Source organism: Nerophis lumbriciformis, linkage group LG12, assembly GCF_033978685.3.
Source record: "Nerophis lumbriciformis linkage group LG12, RoL_Nlum_v2.1, whole genome shotgun sequence".
NCBI lineage: Eukaryota > Metazoa > Chordata > Actinopteri > Syngnathiformes > Syngnathidae > Nerophis > Nerophis lumbriciformis.
Window position 1 is genome coordinate 29,558,574 of NC_084559.2, and position 17,389 is coordinate 29,575,962.

A 17,389-nucleotide genomic window follows, 5' to 3' on the forward strand; every position below is an offset into this window, starting at 1 on the left:
TTCTACCTCAAACGTCCAAAAGCTGCTGAAAGCCTTGATCCAGGATGCCATGGGGAAAACAACTTAAATGGTGCCTTTTGGCGATAGTTAGCAGCTTGGTGGCTCATAGCCGGCTAGCTAACGCTTGCTAGCGTGGTAGCATTGCTTCATTTTTACAGGTGGTATAGGTAGATAGGTTATAGCTGCATCGCTCGCGGCTCGTCATATATTTAACGTTAATCCGCGATTTCACCGAGCGTTTCACCGACGAGCTAACGTGTCCAGGTTATAACCCTGTTGTCAATAAACACACGTGGACTGAAGCTAAATTGTCCACTGTCCACTGCAGCATGTGAATGCAATGAAAAGAATAAAATCTGAGCCAACCAGCTGTTAAAATGTTGTCCAGGTTAATGTTTTGGCCATTAAAGGCCCTTCATTTCAAGATTTCAACTGTGATCGGGCTTTAAACAGGTGGCTGACCTGTTCAGATGAGTGTAACTGCTACTGGTCAAATAATGTGAAATAGCATTTAATTTTACATGTATGCAATGCCATTTAAATGTAATTATAGATAATAATAATAATAATAATAATTACTGCGTAGTGTTGTAAATAGTCAACGGGAAGAATTTTAGTAAGATATAAGCCATGAGCACTACACAGCCAGAAAAAAACCTAGGCAGGACAAGTAAAAATATTGGGGCAAGTAGATTTGAGAAGTCAGGCAAGTAGAAAAAAACCTTAACGTTGAACCCTGCATGTGTTGAGCTGCTGCTGCTTAAGGTTAGACGGCACTGTACGTAGGGCGCTTCTGCTCGTTAGTAATAAATTCTAATGTTGGATGTTCACTCCTTCACACAGATGAGTATAGAAAAATATTTTCAACGGCCGAAAAGGGCTCGACTTGGAGAGGAGGTAGGCCTACAGTCCGGACCACAGGTGCGACCTGTTCAGCAGCAGCAGGAGGAGGAGGAGGATGTTGACTGACTGTGGCAGGACACCTCTGCCTCTGTTTCACTTCATGTTGCTGGTAAATAATATGGTTGTAGTAGTAGGCTAAAGTTAAATTATTTAGTATTCACTAATTAAAGGGGCAGAGCTTTAAGAGACATTTTAGCTTTTATATTTTATAAGATATATTTTTTGTAAGAACCACAATTAATAAATATATTTCAGTGAATCACTAATTGTTCAAATCTGTATATAAATATGTACATAAAATGTTGTAATTATATTCCAACTCCGCGTTCTTCTTGGTCATCGCCGCTGCCGCCGCCACCCCCCACCCCCCGACCACACCACCACAAATAGATGCCTGTCCTGTGGGAAACACTGTATATATATATACTAAAATGTATAAATGGGATATACATATATATATATATATATATAAATAAATCCATAATATAGCTGAGTGTGAAGCGACTGGGATGAGAATCAGCACCTCCAAGTCCGAGTCCATGGTTCTCGCCCGGAAAAGGGTGGAGTGCCATCTCCGGGTTGGGGAGGAGATCTTGCCCCAAGTGGAGGAGTTCAAGTACCTCGGAGTCTTGTTCACGAGTGGGGGAAGAGTGGATCGTGAGATCGACAGGCGGATCGGTGCGGCGTCTTCAGTAATGCGGACGCTGTATCGATCCGTTGTGGTGAAGAAGGAGCTGAGCCGGAAGGCAAAGCTCTCAATTTACCGGTCGATCTATGTTCCCATCCTCACCTATGGTCATGAGCTTTGGGTTATGACCAAAAGGACAAGATCACGGGTACAAGCGGCCGAAATTAGTTTCCTCCGCCGGGTGGCGGGGCTCTCCCTTAGAGATAGGGTGAGAAGCTCTGCCATCCGGGAGGAGCTCAAAGTAAAGCCGCTGCTCCTCCACATCGAGAGGAGCCAGATGAGGTGGTTCGGGCATCTGGTCAGGATGCCACCCGAACGCCTCCCTAGGGAGGTGTTTAGGGCACGTCCGACCGGTAGGAGGCCGCGGGGAAGACCCAGGACACGTTGGGAAGACTATGTCTCCCGGCTGGCCTGGGAACGCCTCGGGGTCCCACGGGAAGAGCTGGACGAAGTGGCTGGGGAGAGGGAAGTCTGGGCTTCTCTGCTTAGGCTGCTGCCCCCGCGACCCGACCTCGGATAAGCGGAAGAAGATGGATGGATGGATGGAATATTCATAATAAATTTGACTTAAAAAGTTTAAGAATCATTTCACATAAATAAAAAAAAGTGTAAAAATGTTTTGCTATGGTAGGAGGAGGGCCTCAATGTAAGGCCCCAAATTAGCCAGGGGGTGCCCTGAACGTCACTTATTTGCATTCAGGTGCGCATGTGAACAAGGCGGGAATACTTACAGAGTCAATGACCCCTTGCAAAGCCTCAAATCCATCGTTGACAGGGAATACATGGTCCTTACTGTCCGCAATTTTGGCCAGCTAAAAGAAAGCAATCAAAATTCACAATTTATACAAAAAGTTTGCACCTAAATTTAAGTCTACTTGTGTATTACTTTGGTGGTACTCCACTGTGTAACTAAAGACACATGATAACATTCTGTACATATTGAAGTAGTGCAGTCATATTTAACAAGTCCACCTTTGCTTTTTTGCTAAGATCTGCAACGCCCCTTCCTAACACATGCTCTTCGTAGGGCCCCGGAATTCGTGTGGGGCCCCGTTTGGCGTGAATAAGCGCATGTAAAATGCCAATATGAAATTTTCCCGCAAACGTATTCTTAACCCCATATAGACTGTGATGGGCAGTAACAAGATACAAATAGTGAAGCTACGTAGCTAACGACATTTCCCACTTTTTGAACGAGTAGCTATTTTTAGACCCATTTAGGGAGGTAGCTTACATCAAAGCTGCAAGCTACAAAGAGAGAAAATGGACTGTGAATCCAGGCCATAAAAAATACGGATAAAATATAATGACCTGAATGAATAAGAACAGCCACACATACGGAGAAAATCCATGGTGATTGGTTGGTTCATATGATGAGTTACAATTAGCTAAGGTTAGGGCGCATCAGAAACTGGCCAATCAGAGGCAAGATAAGGCGGGTCATTAAACCAGGGAGCAAAATCATAACAGACAATCATTCATGTCACATGACGACGAGGGAGTCGGAGACAGAAGAACGCTTCAAGCTGACGACTCAAAAAAAAAAAGAAACATTTTTGAAAATGTCAGAGGGATTATTTCCCGCGGATTAGATTTTTCCTTTATTGATGAAAACGATGTCCAGGAAACCCACAATAATAATAATATTCGCCATATTTAGACAAATGTATGCGTTTAGAGAAAGCAACACCCAAAACCATATTTTTTAGTTGTTTACTCTGTAAACCAAAATCATAACTACTCTCTTCATCTAAGACAGGCGTCCCCAAACTACGGCCCGCCAGCGTCCAAAATCCGGCCCGCGGGAAGTCCCAAGTTAAAAAAAAAAAAAAGATTCATTTTTTTTAATTATAATTTTTTAAAATCTGTCCTTTCTAATCCATTTTCTACCGCTTGTTACTCTCGGTGTCTCCTAGCCGCCCAAGCAAACCATAATGTCTAAAAATGCATTTTCCCATCGATAACGTGACATCATCGGGTTCAGAATATATATATATATATACAACCCGCCCCCATGCCAAATTTTTTTAACCCAATGCGGCCCCCGAGTTAAAAAGTTTGGGGACCACTGCTCTAAGACGTCCAACACAAATTTAGGAACGCACATTAAGGTGAGTTGAGTCATTAAAAGTTTTACTACAAATTACCATTATCAACTGTTCCCAAACAACACACACATTGTTTTTTTTTGTCAAGATATTGATAGATGCTATTTTTTTTACTGTAGGCATTGAAAAGGAATAACATTATAGGAGAAGGCCAAAGAAAAGGCAAACTAAAATAAATACAGTACATACAGTTGGGTGCGGGGACCCCTAGAAATAAACAAAAATTCAATAAACAAAAAAAAAAGAAGGGAAAAAAAAAATCCTATGTGTTTACTTTCGGACACTATATATATATATATATATATATATATATATTAATCGAGAGTAACTTGGAGCTTAGCTTACTACATTCCAAGTAGCTTGCTCATCACTGCATATAGAGTCATTTATTTACGGTTTCAGTCACAATGATGTCACGGAAACAACTTCCCACTGTATCCGGATCAAAAAGTCCCCATAAACCCACATTTTTGATGAAACGATACAAACCTAGCTAACCTCACTTACAGTATTTACTCAAATATCCAATCTGTAGGGTCTTCTTATATAGGATTAATGTGAAATGCTTTAGGTCTTTGAGATATAGACTAACGAACCTGAGTCTCATTGAAGTCCTTCACTCCTACGCAGTAAACGGTGGCACCCAGACTTCGCGATCGATTGGCCTGTCACAACAAAAATAAGACAACATTACTTCCACTTGACACAACATAGACAAACAGTGTCAACATGTGCACGTGCACACACACAAACGTCTGACACACCTCCACCGTTTGCAGAAAAGCTTTTACTTAGCAGTAAACAGCTTTGGGATAAAAATGGCAATGCGGCGCCGTTGTACTTGGGTTTGTGGCGTGCACAGACACATGTTTTACTAATTAGTGTGCAGCTATCTGACCTCTCTCTCAGCATAGTAGAAGAGATCCTCATGCAACTCTCCATCTGTCAGAGCTATGATAACGCTGGCGGTGCGATAACCTGCAGACACAATCCATGCAATAACAATAGATAGTAATTCAAATACATCTTATAATTTCTTATCTAAACGGTACCACTGACAAATGTACAATGCCTTCCATTCAGGGATATTGTAAGCCTGACATAGTGACAGATTACAATTACTTTCATATGTCCTTAATAAGACTCTCCTGGGTAATACTGCTAACCGAAAGATGGATAAACCCCTTTTTTGGACCACATTTGTTGAATTATGCACCAAATTGTGCACATAAGCCCAGAAAATAAATAACATGATTTCTCCAAGCAAATCAGTAGGGAAATAATTGTCTTTGTTTAAAATCCATATTGATATATTCAGGTACTTAAAACAACAAAACTACTAAATGTAATAAAGTTATAATCCATTTGAATTATTGTCTAGATTTGATATTTGGACCACTAGTAAAAAACACAAATTTTACAGTTCCATTGATTCATTGATTTATTAAATTTTTTTGTACAGAACACACTGTCTAATTAGGTTCATGTTCAAATTTAGTGTAAATAATATATATATATATATATATATATATATATATATATATATATATATATATATATATATATATATATATATATATATATATATATATATATATATATATATTTATTTATTTATTTATTTATATTTATTTTTGTTCCCCTAATAGATTACATTTAATTTACGGTACAAGAAAGTTCATGGTTTCTTATTGATTATATAGTATCATCAACAATTGGTGTTTTTTTACAACCATGCTTTTGTAGTTGTACTTATGGTATGATATATGCACATTGTACATGAAACACATGGAGAATCTTTGACCTGATTTTGTGGAGGTTCACTTCAAGATGCCACTGTAAATAAAACTTGGTTATTTATTATTATTATGGGCTGGACTATCACTATTATGTTAGATCCACTATGGACTGGACTTTCACAATATTATGCGAGATCCACTCGACGTCCATTGCACCGGTCCCCCTAAAGGGCGGGTGGGGGGGTCACCCACATCTGCGATCCTCTCTAAGGTTTCTCATTGTCATCCCACTGGGTTGAGTTTTTCCATGCCCTGATGTGGGATATGAACCGAGGATGTCGTTGTGGCTTGTGCAGCCCTTTGAGACACTTGTGATTTAGGGCTATATAAGTAAACTTGGATTGATTGATTTATATTTGAGTGTCATTTACTTTGACTTTCTACTAAGTCCATTAAATCTTAAGTATTGTTGAATTTCCCCTCTAAAATATACATTATTACTTCATTATTATCTTTCTTTCAGCTATAAAAATATTTCATGTATGAAAAGGCCAACAAACTAAGAAGATTGTTTGCCGACTCACAAGGATCAGACAAAATCCCCAAAAACATAAACGGGTGTTATCCAATAGCACAAACCTTCTGTGTTGCCATGGTAGATCTGCTCACTGGCCTTAGAAACAAACACATGGACAATAAAATATCAAACAACTGCATGAAGGCAACAGATGTTGTCTTTGGATGAAATGTGCTGCATCTCACCCTCAGGATGCCCTCGTGCATGAAGGTGTCTCCTCCTGGATGAACCCCCTGGAGCTCTTCCAGACCTGTGCGGATGCGCTCCCTAAGGTGACAGACACACAACCACCACATTTCATATATATACATCAAGGTGTTTATTTAACATATTCATACTGTAGTTTTGAGTTTATTATCATACATATATACAGTATAGTCTCTTTTAAGCACTTTCACGCTGCAAAATGCCATCCCGTAATCAAATAATAAGCCGCAGCGTCTCGCCACATGGCGCTTCAAATTTTGCAACTTCACCATATTGCATTTTTTGGGGAGGATATTTTATGGGGGGTTTTTTACGGTTCAAGAGTCTTTATTGTCAATTCGCCATGTGTCCTCGACACACAGAGCATCAAAATGGTGTTTTCCACTCGGTGTGATGAAACTGTAGTGCAGGGGTCCCCCAAACTACGGCCCAAGTTAAAAAAAAAAAAAAAGTATTTTTTTTATATAAATTATAATTTTTTTTTAAATCTGTGTTTTCTAATCCATTTTCTAACGCTTGTTACTCTTGGCGTCTTCTAGACGCGCAAGCAAAACGCATTTTCCAATCAATAACGTGACATCATCACGCTCGCGCGGAAAGTGCATGCTCTTTCAGTCGATTAGTGCGCAAGGAATATATATGTATATATATATATGTATATATATATATATGTATGTATGTATACATATATATGTATATATATGTATGTATGTACATATGTATATACTGTATACATACATATGTACATACATACATACATATGTATGTATATGTATGTGTGGGGGAAAAAAATCACAAGACTATTTCATCTCTACAGGCCTGTTTCATGAGGGGGGGTACCCTCAATCGTCAGGAGATTTTAATGGGAGCATTCACATACCATGGTTTATATAGGGCACAGAGTGGGTGGGTACAGGCTGGCCTAGGGGCGTGGTGATTGGCTCATGTGTTACCTAGGAGGTGTTTCCGTCTATGGCGGCATGTTGTTACAATTTCGCTGCGCTTGTTGAGGGATGACAGGTCTGGACGGTAAATAATAAACAGTTTCTCTTTCAAGCATAGGTTGCATCTTTTATTACCACTATTGTAAGGTGTGCTGGATGCAAGAATTTGCCATGTTATTGAATATTCAACATTATTGTCTTTGAGGTCCCAAATGTGTTTGCTGAGTTCTGTGGTATTTCGCAGGCCTGTAGAGATGAAATAGTCTTGTGATTTTTTTCCCCACACATACATATATTGCGCTCTACTACGGTATCGAGCACTATTTTTTGGATAACCTTATTAAGACATATACATATGTATGTATGTATATATAAATACATACATATATACATACGTGTATGTATGTATGTATGTATCTATACATACATACATACATATATATATATATATATATATATATATATATACATACATATATGCGTGCCCCGAGTCAAAAAGTTTGGGGACCCCTGCTGTAGTGTATAAAAAAGTGCAACGATAGAATATAACAGTGCAAAGAAATATACAGTATAGAAACAATTTTGAAACGTAAAATGTTAAAAAGGGTGCATGAGCATATAACCTCAGCCTCAGGCAGCATTATGTAAAGGTGACTATTTCTTGCCTAGAGAGTGAAGTGAAGTGAAGTGAATTATATTTATATAGCGCTTTTCTCTAGTGACTCAAGGCGCTTTACATAGTGAAACCCAATATCTAAGTTACATTTAAACCAGTGTGGGTGGCACTGGGAGCAGGTGGGTAAAGTGTCTTGCCCAAGGACACAACAGCAGTGACTAGAATGGCGGAAGCGGGGATCGAACATGCAACCCTCAAGTTGCTGGCACGGCCGCTCTACCAACCGAGCTATACCGCCCCAGCTCTCATTATGTTTAAAAAACATATTTAGAAGGTAGTAATCAGTTTAGATTTTTATGCCCTTGTTATGAAAATAATTGATTTATGATTAATGATACAATGTTGCTGCTATTTAGGGCTGCAGCGATCGTTTATTTGAGTAATCGAGTAATCTATCAATTTGTTCAATTAATCAAGTAATCGAATAAAACACTTTCCAGCCTCAGGGAATATAGTAGAAATAAACAAGGTTTTTTTTATGGTCTTTTTTTCTTACATATAACTTTATATTTGAAAAAAAAGTTAGAAAAAACTGTGTGGTCTAAAACCAGGTAATAGATAATAAAGAACCAAACTAAATCTGATTAATTGAGTGACAATGTATTTAACGATTTAACACATACACATTTGAAAAGGTATTCATTGGAGGAGTGGCATTTGATATTTAGACAAACTACTGGTTAGCAATAACATACTGTACAAACTGTAGATGCCAACATGTCCTCACATGTCCATATGTGTTGAAGTAATGTTTAGCAAGTCAAATCTATAAGATGGCGTTAGCTGCCAAAATAGACTTTACCTTGTTTCTGGTTGTTTGCGACTCTTATGCTGAATGCTGTCTGGTAATGTGTTGCATCATTGATGTAGTGATTTTGTGAAGTGTCGGCTCCGTTTGACAGTGTAAACATTTCACCACGATGTCTGTCTTTTTCAGTTTAAATGATCGCAAAACTTTTGACCACTTCTTTTGTCTTCTTTGGGCTCGTGGCTCTCTTTTTCTCTCTTCTTTGAGCCATCACTATCGGCACTCCGCTGTGCCCGCCACACAGGGTGCATCATCTGCAATGCCACTTACATCACCGTAGGTGCACCTCTCCCATATTGGAGAGGTCTGGATTTAATGAATTTTAATTAAGCTCAATTAACGAACCATCGAAGCAAAAAAATACGAATCGAAGTTTTTTTGTAATCAATTGTGCAGCCTGACTGCTGATGTAACCTTCATTTCCATGCCAAATGGATCGATAATGTTCTCTCTAGTGTAATCCTGGGCTTGGCAACCCGCTGCTCTTCAGCCTCCTTGTCATGGCTCCCTTCATAGACCTCCAAGGGTTTTTTCCTACCACTGGAGTGGAAGAAATGTGTGTGCCTTTAAGGCAGTGAATCTATACAGGCTGAGTCCTCACTGGTGATTGGATGAGCACGAGGAAGCCAAAGGAAAAAGAAGGAAAGAGCTGTGTTTGTGTGTCACATGCCAGAATTCTTGAGTATACGTCCAGCTCTGCACACGCTGAGCTCGAACCGACAAATCTCCATCGATTGCAATTTAAAGCGAGCAACGCTAACCAGCAAGCTTTTAAGGTGTCAAAGAGTGAGGTGTACCCAAAGTACTGTATCGCAAAGCTACTTACACATGCACACTCTACTTCAGTTGTTGTGTTGAAATGTAACAAGAAAAATAAAATAAGACTTTTAAAAGTTTATAAGCTGCGTTATGCTTTGCTGCTCCAGACTATAGAGTTATTTTGTGGAAGAGTAAGGAAAATGTCTCATTTGATCAAAGGTTGCCGACATTTGATCTAAACTAGAGGTTTCTTTTGAATACTTTTCCAGAAAAATCTTGGCTCTCCAAATACCACCATAATGACCAACATTAAAATACAGTAGCGTATTTTTATTTATTTGATATAGACATAAGAGTTACATTGGAAAAATCAGATACACTGCCTTAAGTGTTAGAGTAAGAAAATGCTAATTTTTAACGCCCGTCCACAGGATGCTCATCGGATAGAGAATATGTTACAAAATATAGTAGTAGGCCTAAGTTTTCATTAAAAACAAGGCAGAGGTTGTATTTTAACAAGTCTATTTTACATTTTTGGCCACTCTAACATTACACACAGTTTGAACAGTAAGACTTTGTTTAAATATTTAATTAAGTGATTCTTTGGCATACCACTAGTTTGAGAATCACTAATCTAATCGAATCCTTTTGCACAGTAACCCCAAAAGCAGAACATTTCCAGGTCGACTTCATCACCCCAAATGTGTGTCAGTGTGGTTTATAAAGAACAGCCACATGGAAAACGGGCAGAAAAAGTGTGAAACATGAGTCATTTGATTACTTTTCAGTAGGGATGTGAACCTTTCACACTTGCTTTGATACGGTACTAATTCCCGGTACCAGGTAATCTACACCAGTACTCAGGAATACTTTTGTGTGTGTTCAATGCGTTATCCATCCATCCATCCATTTTCTACCGCTTGTCCCTTTTTTGGGGTGGCGGGGGGTGCTGGAGCCTATCTCAGCTGCATTCGGCCAAGTCGCCACCTCATCGCAGTTCAATGCGTTAATAAATGTAAATTTTTTGATAGTAAAATCTATTTTATTTAACAGTGCTCTGATAATGATAATGACTATGGGGTCTAGTTATTATATCTTTGTTTCTATCACTTCTGAGTCTCATTTGCAGGTATTATGTACAGTAATAGACTTTGCATGGCAGTTGTAATTCCAAGACATTAGATGGCAGTAGTGTATAGACTACCATGTGTTGCCTTAACCAAGAAGTAGTATTTGCCATTAAGTTGACAGTGCCAGTCTTTGTTTCTGTTGAGTCCTACAAAGTGTTTATACTGTAAGTATTACACTTATTACACACTAGCTGATTAATTGTAACATGCATCTCAGTTGTAGTTTTTATTACCAAATGTGGAGGTTGCCATATAAAATCGCTTATGCTAATTAATAGCATGTTTGTAGCATATCCAAAGTAAATTAGCATCAAGCTAGCACATGTTCAAGCGGAGCCTTACTGCATTTTCGAGCTCCTTTTTCTTGCTTTGTCGACATGGAAAATTGTAACATTACCTTGATTTTACGTGAATCAGTACTTGGTAATACCATTCAATCTGTACCTATAGCAACTACTTTTCAGTAGCTCTCATGATAAATAGGATGGGTCAAGTGTACTCACCTGTCTTCTGTCAGGGGCATTAAAATCTCTCCTTCATTGGAGAATACAATAAATGACATCCTTAATTGTGGACTGAAACAAAACAGAAATAAACTTTGTTAGATAAACAAACAATTCTTGATGATTGATGATTCTTTTACTGGCCTACCTTATAAATTTATGAGCGAGATGTTCAACAAAATGGTAGATTTCAGTCCAGTGGTTCTGCACACTCCCAGATCTGCAAAAATGAAAAAACTGTGTGCTTAGTTTTGATTTATTTTTCCTACATTTGCTTTTTAATTGACTGCTATCAAAGTAAAACCAGAGTGCCTCCACAGAAGCAAATTAGTAACAGCTTGAAGCTTTAGACCTCCTTCTCCAGAGGTTTTGCAAAGTTTCAGCTCTGCTCGTGTTACTGCTAACATCTTTACTGTATAATCCACCCCCAATTAATCAAAAATGTTGTTATTATTACAGACATGATACCTCATTAAAAGCCTGCATGCAAGTGGGCCTGTGATCATAACTAGGTCAGTGTTGATGTTAATCAAACCTGAACTCTTTTCCCCTCGCACTGAATGCTCTCCAAACTGAGCTGCTGGTATTTAGATTTTTTTTCTTAATGTTTTTATTGGGCTGTAAAGCAACTGCTACAAAGTCTTCTATATCCTGTGCAGAAACTAAATAAACAAAATGGAAAGAAGCAATCTATCATCAAGACAACCAATATCTATCCATTATGATTGCAGTTTATATAACTAGCAAACGACACTGAATGGGAATAGTTCATCAAGTAAAAAGCAACAATTGTGCATGCTTGCATTTTTAAATCACAGTGCATGACCTCATTTAAACTTTGCTTTTATAACCTCAGATCCCCCTACTTCTCCTTCTTCTCACGAAACACCTATTTTTCCATTGTTACCGCGACATAAGTTCCAGCACAAACGGCCAAGACAACAGGCTGACACAGTAAAACATCTGGACCCAATGAATGAGAAGCTGCGTAGACGCCGGGAGATGATGGAGGAGTGCAGAGAGACGAGGCAAATGCTAGGACAGGACATAGGAGGACGGCGAAAAGACACGTTTTTTGCACCCAAGAGGAAATACAATACAAAACAAAAACGGAAAAGATGCAATATTAACATACTAAAGCAAAATGACGCATTAGTAGGGCTCTTACTCATGACTTACACCTTGGAGGTCAAAGATTTTAGTAGGACAGCTGGATAAGCCATTAAGATGTCTGGAATTGTCAGCATTTCAGTATAAGATGCACACAATAATAATTGACATTGACGAGTCCAAAATAAACATAAGACGCGAAACATATACGTTCAGAACTACAAATGAACGCACTTCCGTCGCTCGTTTTTGTCGTTTTCCTAAATGTCACAATTAAAAGGGAGGCATTTTAGATGGTGGAGGAGGCATGAGCAATACGTACTTTCATGTCAGAGTCGCCAAAGGACTTCACATTTGTCGCCTTTTTGAAAAATAATATCTGAAAGGGTCTGATTACTCGCTAAATATAGCTACAAAGACACCGATATCTCCTGTTCTGTCCCCTTATACTTTGGCAGACCAGGTGCATTATAGTGTGTTTGTGATAGGTGTAGACCAGGGGTGTCAAACGTAGAGCACGCGGGCCGGATCAGTCCCGCGAACAGGTTTTATCAGGCCCACGGGATGAGTTTGCTAAGTATAAATGTGAGCCGAAATTTTTGAATGAAAGAAACTGCTGTTTTAAATGTGTCCACTAGATGTCACAATAGCAATTCTTTGTATCTTTGTAGGTGAGGCTACATATGTAAAAAAAAAAACACATGATGTTAGTGCACCAGTCGAGGAAAATGAGCTACATTAATAACATCCTGCAATTTGATTTTGATATTATTTTGTTATCTTGATAGATTGAAAATTAACACCAATGAGTTGACTGATGAACATTATCACATATTTTATTCAGAAAGTATAAATAACGACAAATAAAGATAGTACTATTAACCGCAACATGTAAGTATAAAAAAAAAACAACAACATTATGATTTGTAAATTTTCAGAATGTGCTTGTTCTATTTCTAAACAAAGAAAACAATCTGAAGTTGTCGTGCCGTGATTTTACCAGTGCGCCCCACTTGGGAGTAGATTTTTCTCCATGCGGCCCCCGATCTAAAAAATATCCAAAGTATCTAACTCGGATCAGTATTAGCGTGATGTGATGGATACGTTAGATGCAGTTTCTAGTCTGTACATTCAGTAAATTTACGAACCATTCATTGTAGAAACTTTTCGATTTACGGACCACAGACCGAATAAAAATACGCTTTGGTGTTCAAACCTTGTGTCCGTGTACAAACGATTCATCCACCCACTGTGTGCCCCCAGCGAAGCAATTTTGTGCCCGGAAGTGCATTCATTGTGGGCAAGCTTATTGATCTATGCTGCTCATTCAGTCAGCGACGTTTTGCTATTAGCTAATGTGCTTTTTCAGTGATTTTTTAGCCATTAAAACTGTTTTAGTTGTACTAGCTCAAAATGTGTTCAAAGAAAGCAATTGACAAACGATGTGTGGTTTGAAACATTCAGGAAGTCTCCACAGCATTGTTGATAGTGGCCTCCTTTCGGCTGCACGCATAGAAAATTAACCAACATGGTAAATTGGATTTTATCTCTAATTTTTGTAGCAGCAGGGCTGTTAAAGTTAGGAAGTTTTGTGATTTCAAGCTGTGAGTGCACCACAGGGCTAGTGACAGTGTGTGTATGTGTGTGTGTCGGCAGGGCGGCTGCATACGAGGAGGTCAGTTCGGCTTGTGGTTGTTTTGACTTTGTTATTAAATAGAAAGTTGATCATCACACTGTACATCGCTTTATATTGTGTTCAATGTGTACAAACCTTTACTAAAATAGGGACTTTTCTTTAGGCTGAACCCCATTATTCCTGTTTACATTGTTTTATTATAGAGACATTTGCCCTAATATACAAACTTTTTTGTTTAAAAACCCTGTTCAAGAACTAATTAAATTTGTAAATCGAGGTTCCACTGAACTCGTTTTTCCTCTGAGCTATGCAACTGCAGTGTCTCTTCTAGTCTGTCAGTGCACCGGTAAAAATTATTTTACATGATTTTGTACTACAATATGTCCCCTAGGTTATCGTAGTCATAATCAACTAACTACATGCAAATCCACAAACTTTTTCAATGATTATGACGTTTGAAGTCAAAGTATCGGTATCAGTATTGAAATGGGGGTAAAATGAAATACCGGTAAAAAAGGGATTTCCCGATACAGCCGATATTACAGTTTCAAGTAATGGCCAATACCGATATCAACCCGATACGATATCAGTACAAATCACACATACTTGTATTACTTAATTTGGTAGATTTCAACAAGTCAGATTTAAGACTAATGAATAAAAGACCCTTTTCACATACCGTACAGGCCAAAAGATTGGTCACACCTTCTCATTCAATGCGTTTTCTTTATCTTCATGACTATTTACATTGTCGATTGTCACCAAAGGCATCAAAACTATGAATGAACACATGTGGAGTTATGTATTTAACAAAAAAAGGTGAAATGACTGAAAACATGTTTTATATTCTAGTTTCTTCAAACTAACCCCTTTGCTTACTGCTTTGCACACTCTTGGCATTCTCTTGATGAACTTCAAGAGGTAGTCACCTGAAATGGTTTTCACTTCACAGGGTTGATTAGTGGAATTTCTTGCTTTATCAATGGGGTTGGGACCATCAGTTGTGTTGTGAATGAGAAGGTGTTTTCCAAACTTTTGGGTGTAATGTACAAAATGGCAAAAAACGTACAAAGACAGGAAGGAAAATGTTTTCTGTTCATATCCGGTACAGTAAGGGAAAGAAATACAAAACATAATGTGGGGGCCAATTTAATACAATTTGTGCAGGTAAAGCTGCTAAAACCAATGCAGTGTATCTCAATATACAGCACTGCATTATAAGCCAGGAATGCTTTTAGACTGTATTTCTCCCACAATGGTAACATTTTAATTGAATGCATTAACTCATACGATTAATCACAAAAAATACTGCATTAATCATCTATTAACACAGATTAATCACACAAATTTTTTTGAGTGTGCATGCTCCTTTAGAACCTTTAACTGTTCGGAAGTTTTGAACAAATAGACGTGCTTTCAAGTAAAACATTAAAAAACTGTTCACGTATTACATTTTGATGAAGAAAAAAAATAGCATAATTTAAATTATGCAGGCTTGTAATTTACTGTGATTAATCACGATTCAAAAGTGTGATTAGTCCGATTAAGAAAATGTGTCGTTTGACAGCACTACTTTGTATTAAAAATGAAAAAGTAAGATCTAACAATTCCTATGTAATAACACATTAGTAAATAATTATATTTTTACAGTGATGATTTTCAAAAATTACCCCTGTGTCGCAGTTTGGACGTACGGGAAATTCCAAAAAAAATGCATAAACTGCATTGGTAAGATTTCCCAAGACTACCGGTACTTACTGTATATTGGACAATTATGATCAATGCTGATATTTTCCAACGCACGTCTTTTGGTGTTTTGCTCAGATCTGGACACCCCTAATAATAGACATATTGACTTTATATCTCTCCAAATTAGTATTGTTGTCTTCATGAAAATTTTTCTACAGAGCTCTTGTTCTGGATCTCGCTAGAAAAGTAAATAAGTATGGAAATGTAGAAAATGTTATTGAAAAAAAACTACATATTTAAAGTATATAAATTACGGTAAACATTAACAACGTTTTTACACACTTATTGCCTGATACAATTGTGGGTTAAATGTCCCCCATGTGGTCCATGTTATGCTGTGTTACTGTATGTTGTTCAGCCTGCAGATGATAGACTCATCAACAACAAAGCACTGATGGTTGCCATGTGTTAAAATGTAGGTTAAAGCCAGTGTGAGAGCATATTGCATCATCAGCACACCCGTCCAAATGGCTGCAAACAAAACATTCACAACATTTATACATTTTATAAAGCTAATCAACACATATAAGGTGATGTCCATTGTATTATATAGTAGGTTTCAGTGTTTGCATATAATAAATGACAACTCACTTATCCAGGACAAAGTAGAGGTCAAAGCCCCCAAAGCAGGAGGACGAGCCAGCCTCCCTTTTGTTCCGGTTGGGTCCGACATGAGCGAGAGCAACTAGAACCAGAGTGGCAGCAATCACGATTGGAAGCCCGGAGGATCTTCTACTCCAGCATGAAGGCATTATTCCATCTGAAGATCCCACACAGGTGAAGGTGAAGAGTACAAGAGTGTCAATACTGATGGCTCTCTTTGACGTGTCCTTCTGTCGGTCCTCTACAATCACCCCCCTTGCTGTGCAAAACAATCAATAATCCAACACAGAAGTGTAACTCAAAGGATGAAGTGGAGAGGAGAGAGAAAGGCAATGTTTTGAGTTGGAGTGCACTCTCATCAATGGCCCCTGCAACACAGATGATGCAAAGATCCTCCCCAACCCAACCTCCCACTTGGGCTGATTTTTGTTCACCGCATGACCTTGCAAAATAGGGATCTTCTGACTTTTTAACTCTCATTGTTTGCAAGGTCCTCCTCCGCCCCCCTAAGTCTTTCTGCCTCTTGCTCCCTTAAGGTGATAAAAACAGGGAGAAGTAAACCTTCACTACCAATAAGTGTATTCTGCCCCCTAGAGGTGGAAAATGAAGGCAAATGCATCTGAAGTTTAAGATGGCTATGTTTTTTGTCATGGCAAAATTTGTTAGCAGAAAATATCACAAATATGCTTCAGAAAATCATTTTCTGCAGCATAAGAAAGCCCCAACCATAAAATATTTATTTGAGGAGAGGCTCATTTCGCCACACTTTGAAACGCCCTGTGATCGCCCCAGATCACTGAGGTCATCCCTAACTGAGCTCGGGCGTATTTTCATGATATCTGTGAATTCCTATACTATAATGTGCTATGCATGCACTAACCACTCTTTAAATACAAAAGCCTACAATTGATTTGTTCAGACATAAAATATTGACTAATTTAATTGGCTCGTGGCGGACACAAATCAAAGTGTGAAAAAGACTTGTTAGGCCCCAAAACAGCAGTGAGTCATGCACTTGAATCTTTGGTATTGATTAAACATTATATACTGTACGACAGGCGTGTCCCATGATTTTTCCACCGAGGGCTGCATATAGAAAAACAACCCTGAAAAACATGTTTTGTCTTTGACACATTTTGTACTTTAAAGATGCTAAAACCAAACCAATGAGGGCCGGAAACCTTGCACAGCCCTGTTATTGGGTCTATCGGTTCTGTATGTCACTACTAGTCCAAGAAATATGCATGGT

At 38.5% G+C, this 17,389-nt stretch overlaps 1 protein-coding gene and 1 long non-coding RNA gene across 3 annotated transcripts in view; one reads left to right on the forward strand and one right to left on the reverse strand.

Annotated features, from left to right (window-relative positions):
• Positions 1-16,563, reverse strand: part of antxr1a (ANTXR cell adhesion molecule 1a) — a 54,810-nt gene extending 38,247 nt beyond the window's left edge. The window contains exons 1-8 of the mRNA XM_061986268.1: positions 16,129-16,563; positions 11,191-11,262; positions 11,043-11,114; positions 6,201-6,282; positions 6,078-6,111; positions 4,598-4,677; positions 4,296-4,364; positions 2,323-2,403 (exon numbers count right to left, since the gene is read on the reverse strand). Coding sequence (XP_061842252.1) covers positions 2,323-2,403; positions 4,296-4,364; positions 4,598-4,677; positions 6,078-6,111; positions 6,201-6,282; positions 11,043-11,114; positions 11,191-11,262; positions 16,129-16,289 — 651 coding nt within the window. The 5' untranslated portion in view covers positions 16,290-16,563. The remainder of the gene's footprint in view (positions 1-2,322; positions 2,404-4,295; positions 4,365-4,597; positions 4,678-6,077; positions 6,112-6,200; positions 6,283-11,042; positions 11,115-11,190; positions 11,263-16,128) is intronic.
• The window catches only part of LOC133623197 (uncharacterized), a 66,542-nt gene extending 49,855 nt beyond the window's left edge, over positions 1-16,687 (forward strand). For both annotated transcript variants that reach the window (XR_009817860.1, XR_009817861.1), the window contains 2 exons: positions 6,207-6,287; positions 16,137-16,687. This is a non-coding gene — a long non-coding RNA (uncharacterized lncRNA). The remainder of the gene's footprint in view (positions 1-6,206; positions 6,288-16,136) is intronic.
• The last annotated feature ends 702 nt before the right edge of the window (positions 16,688-17,389 follow it).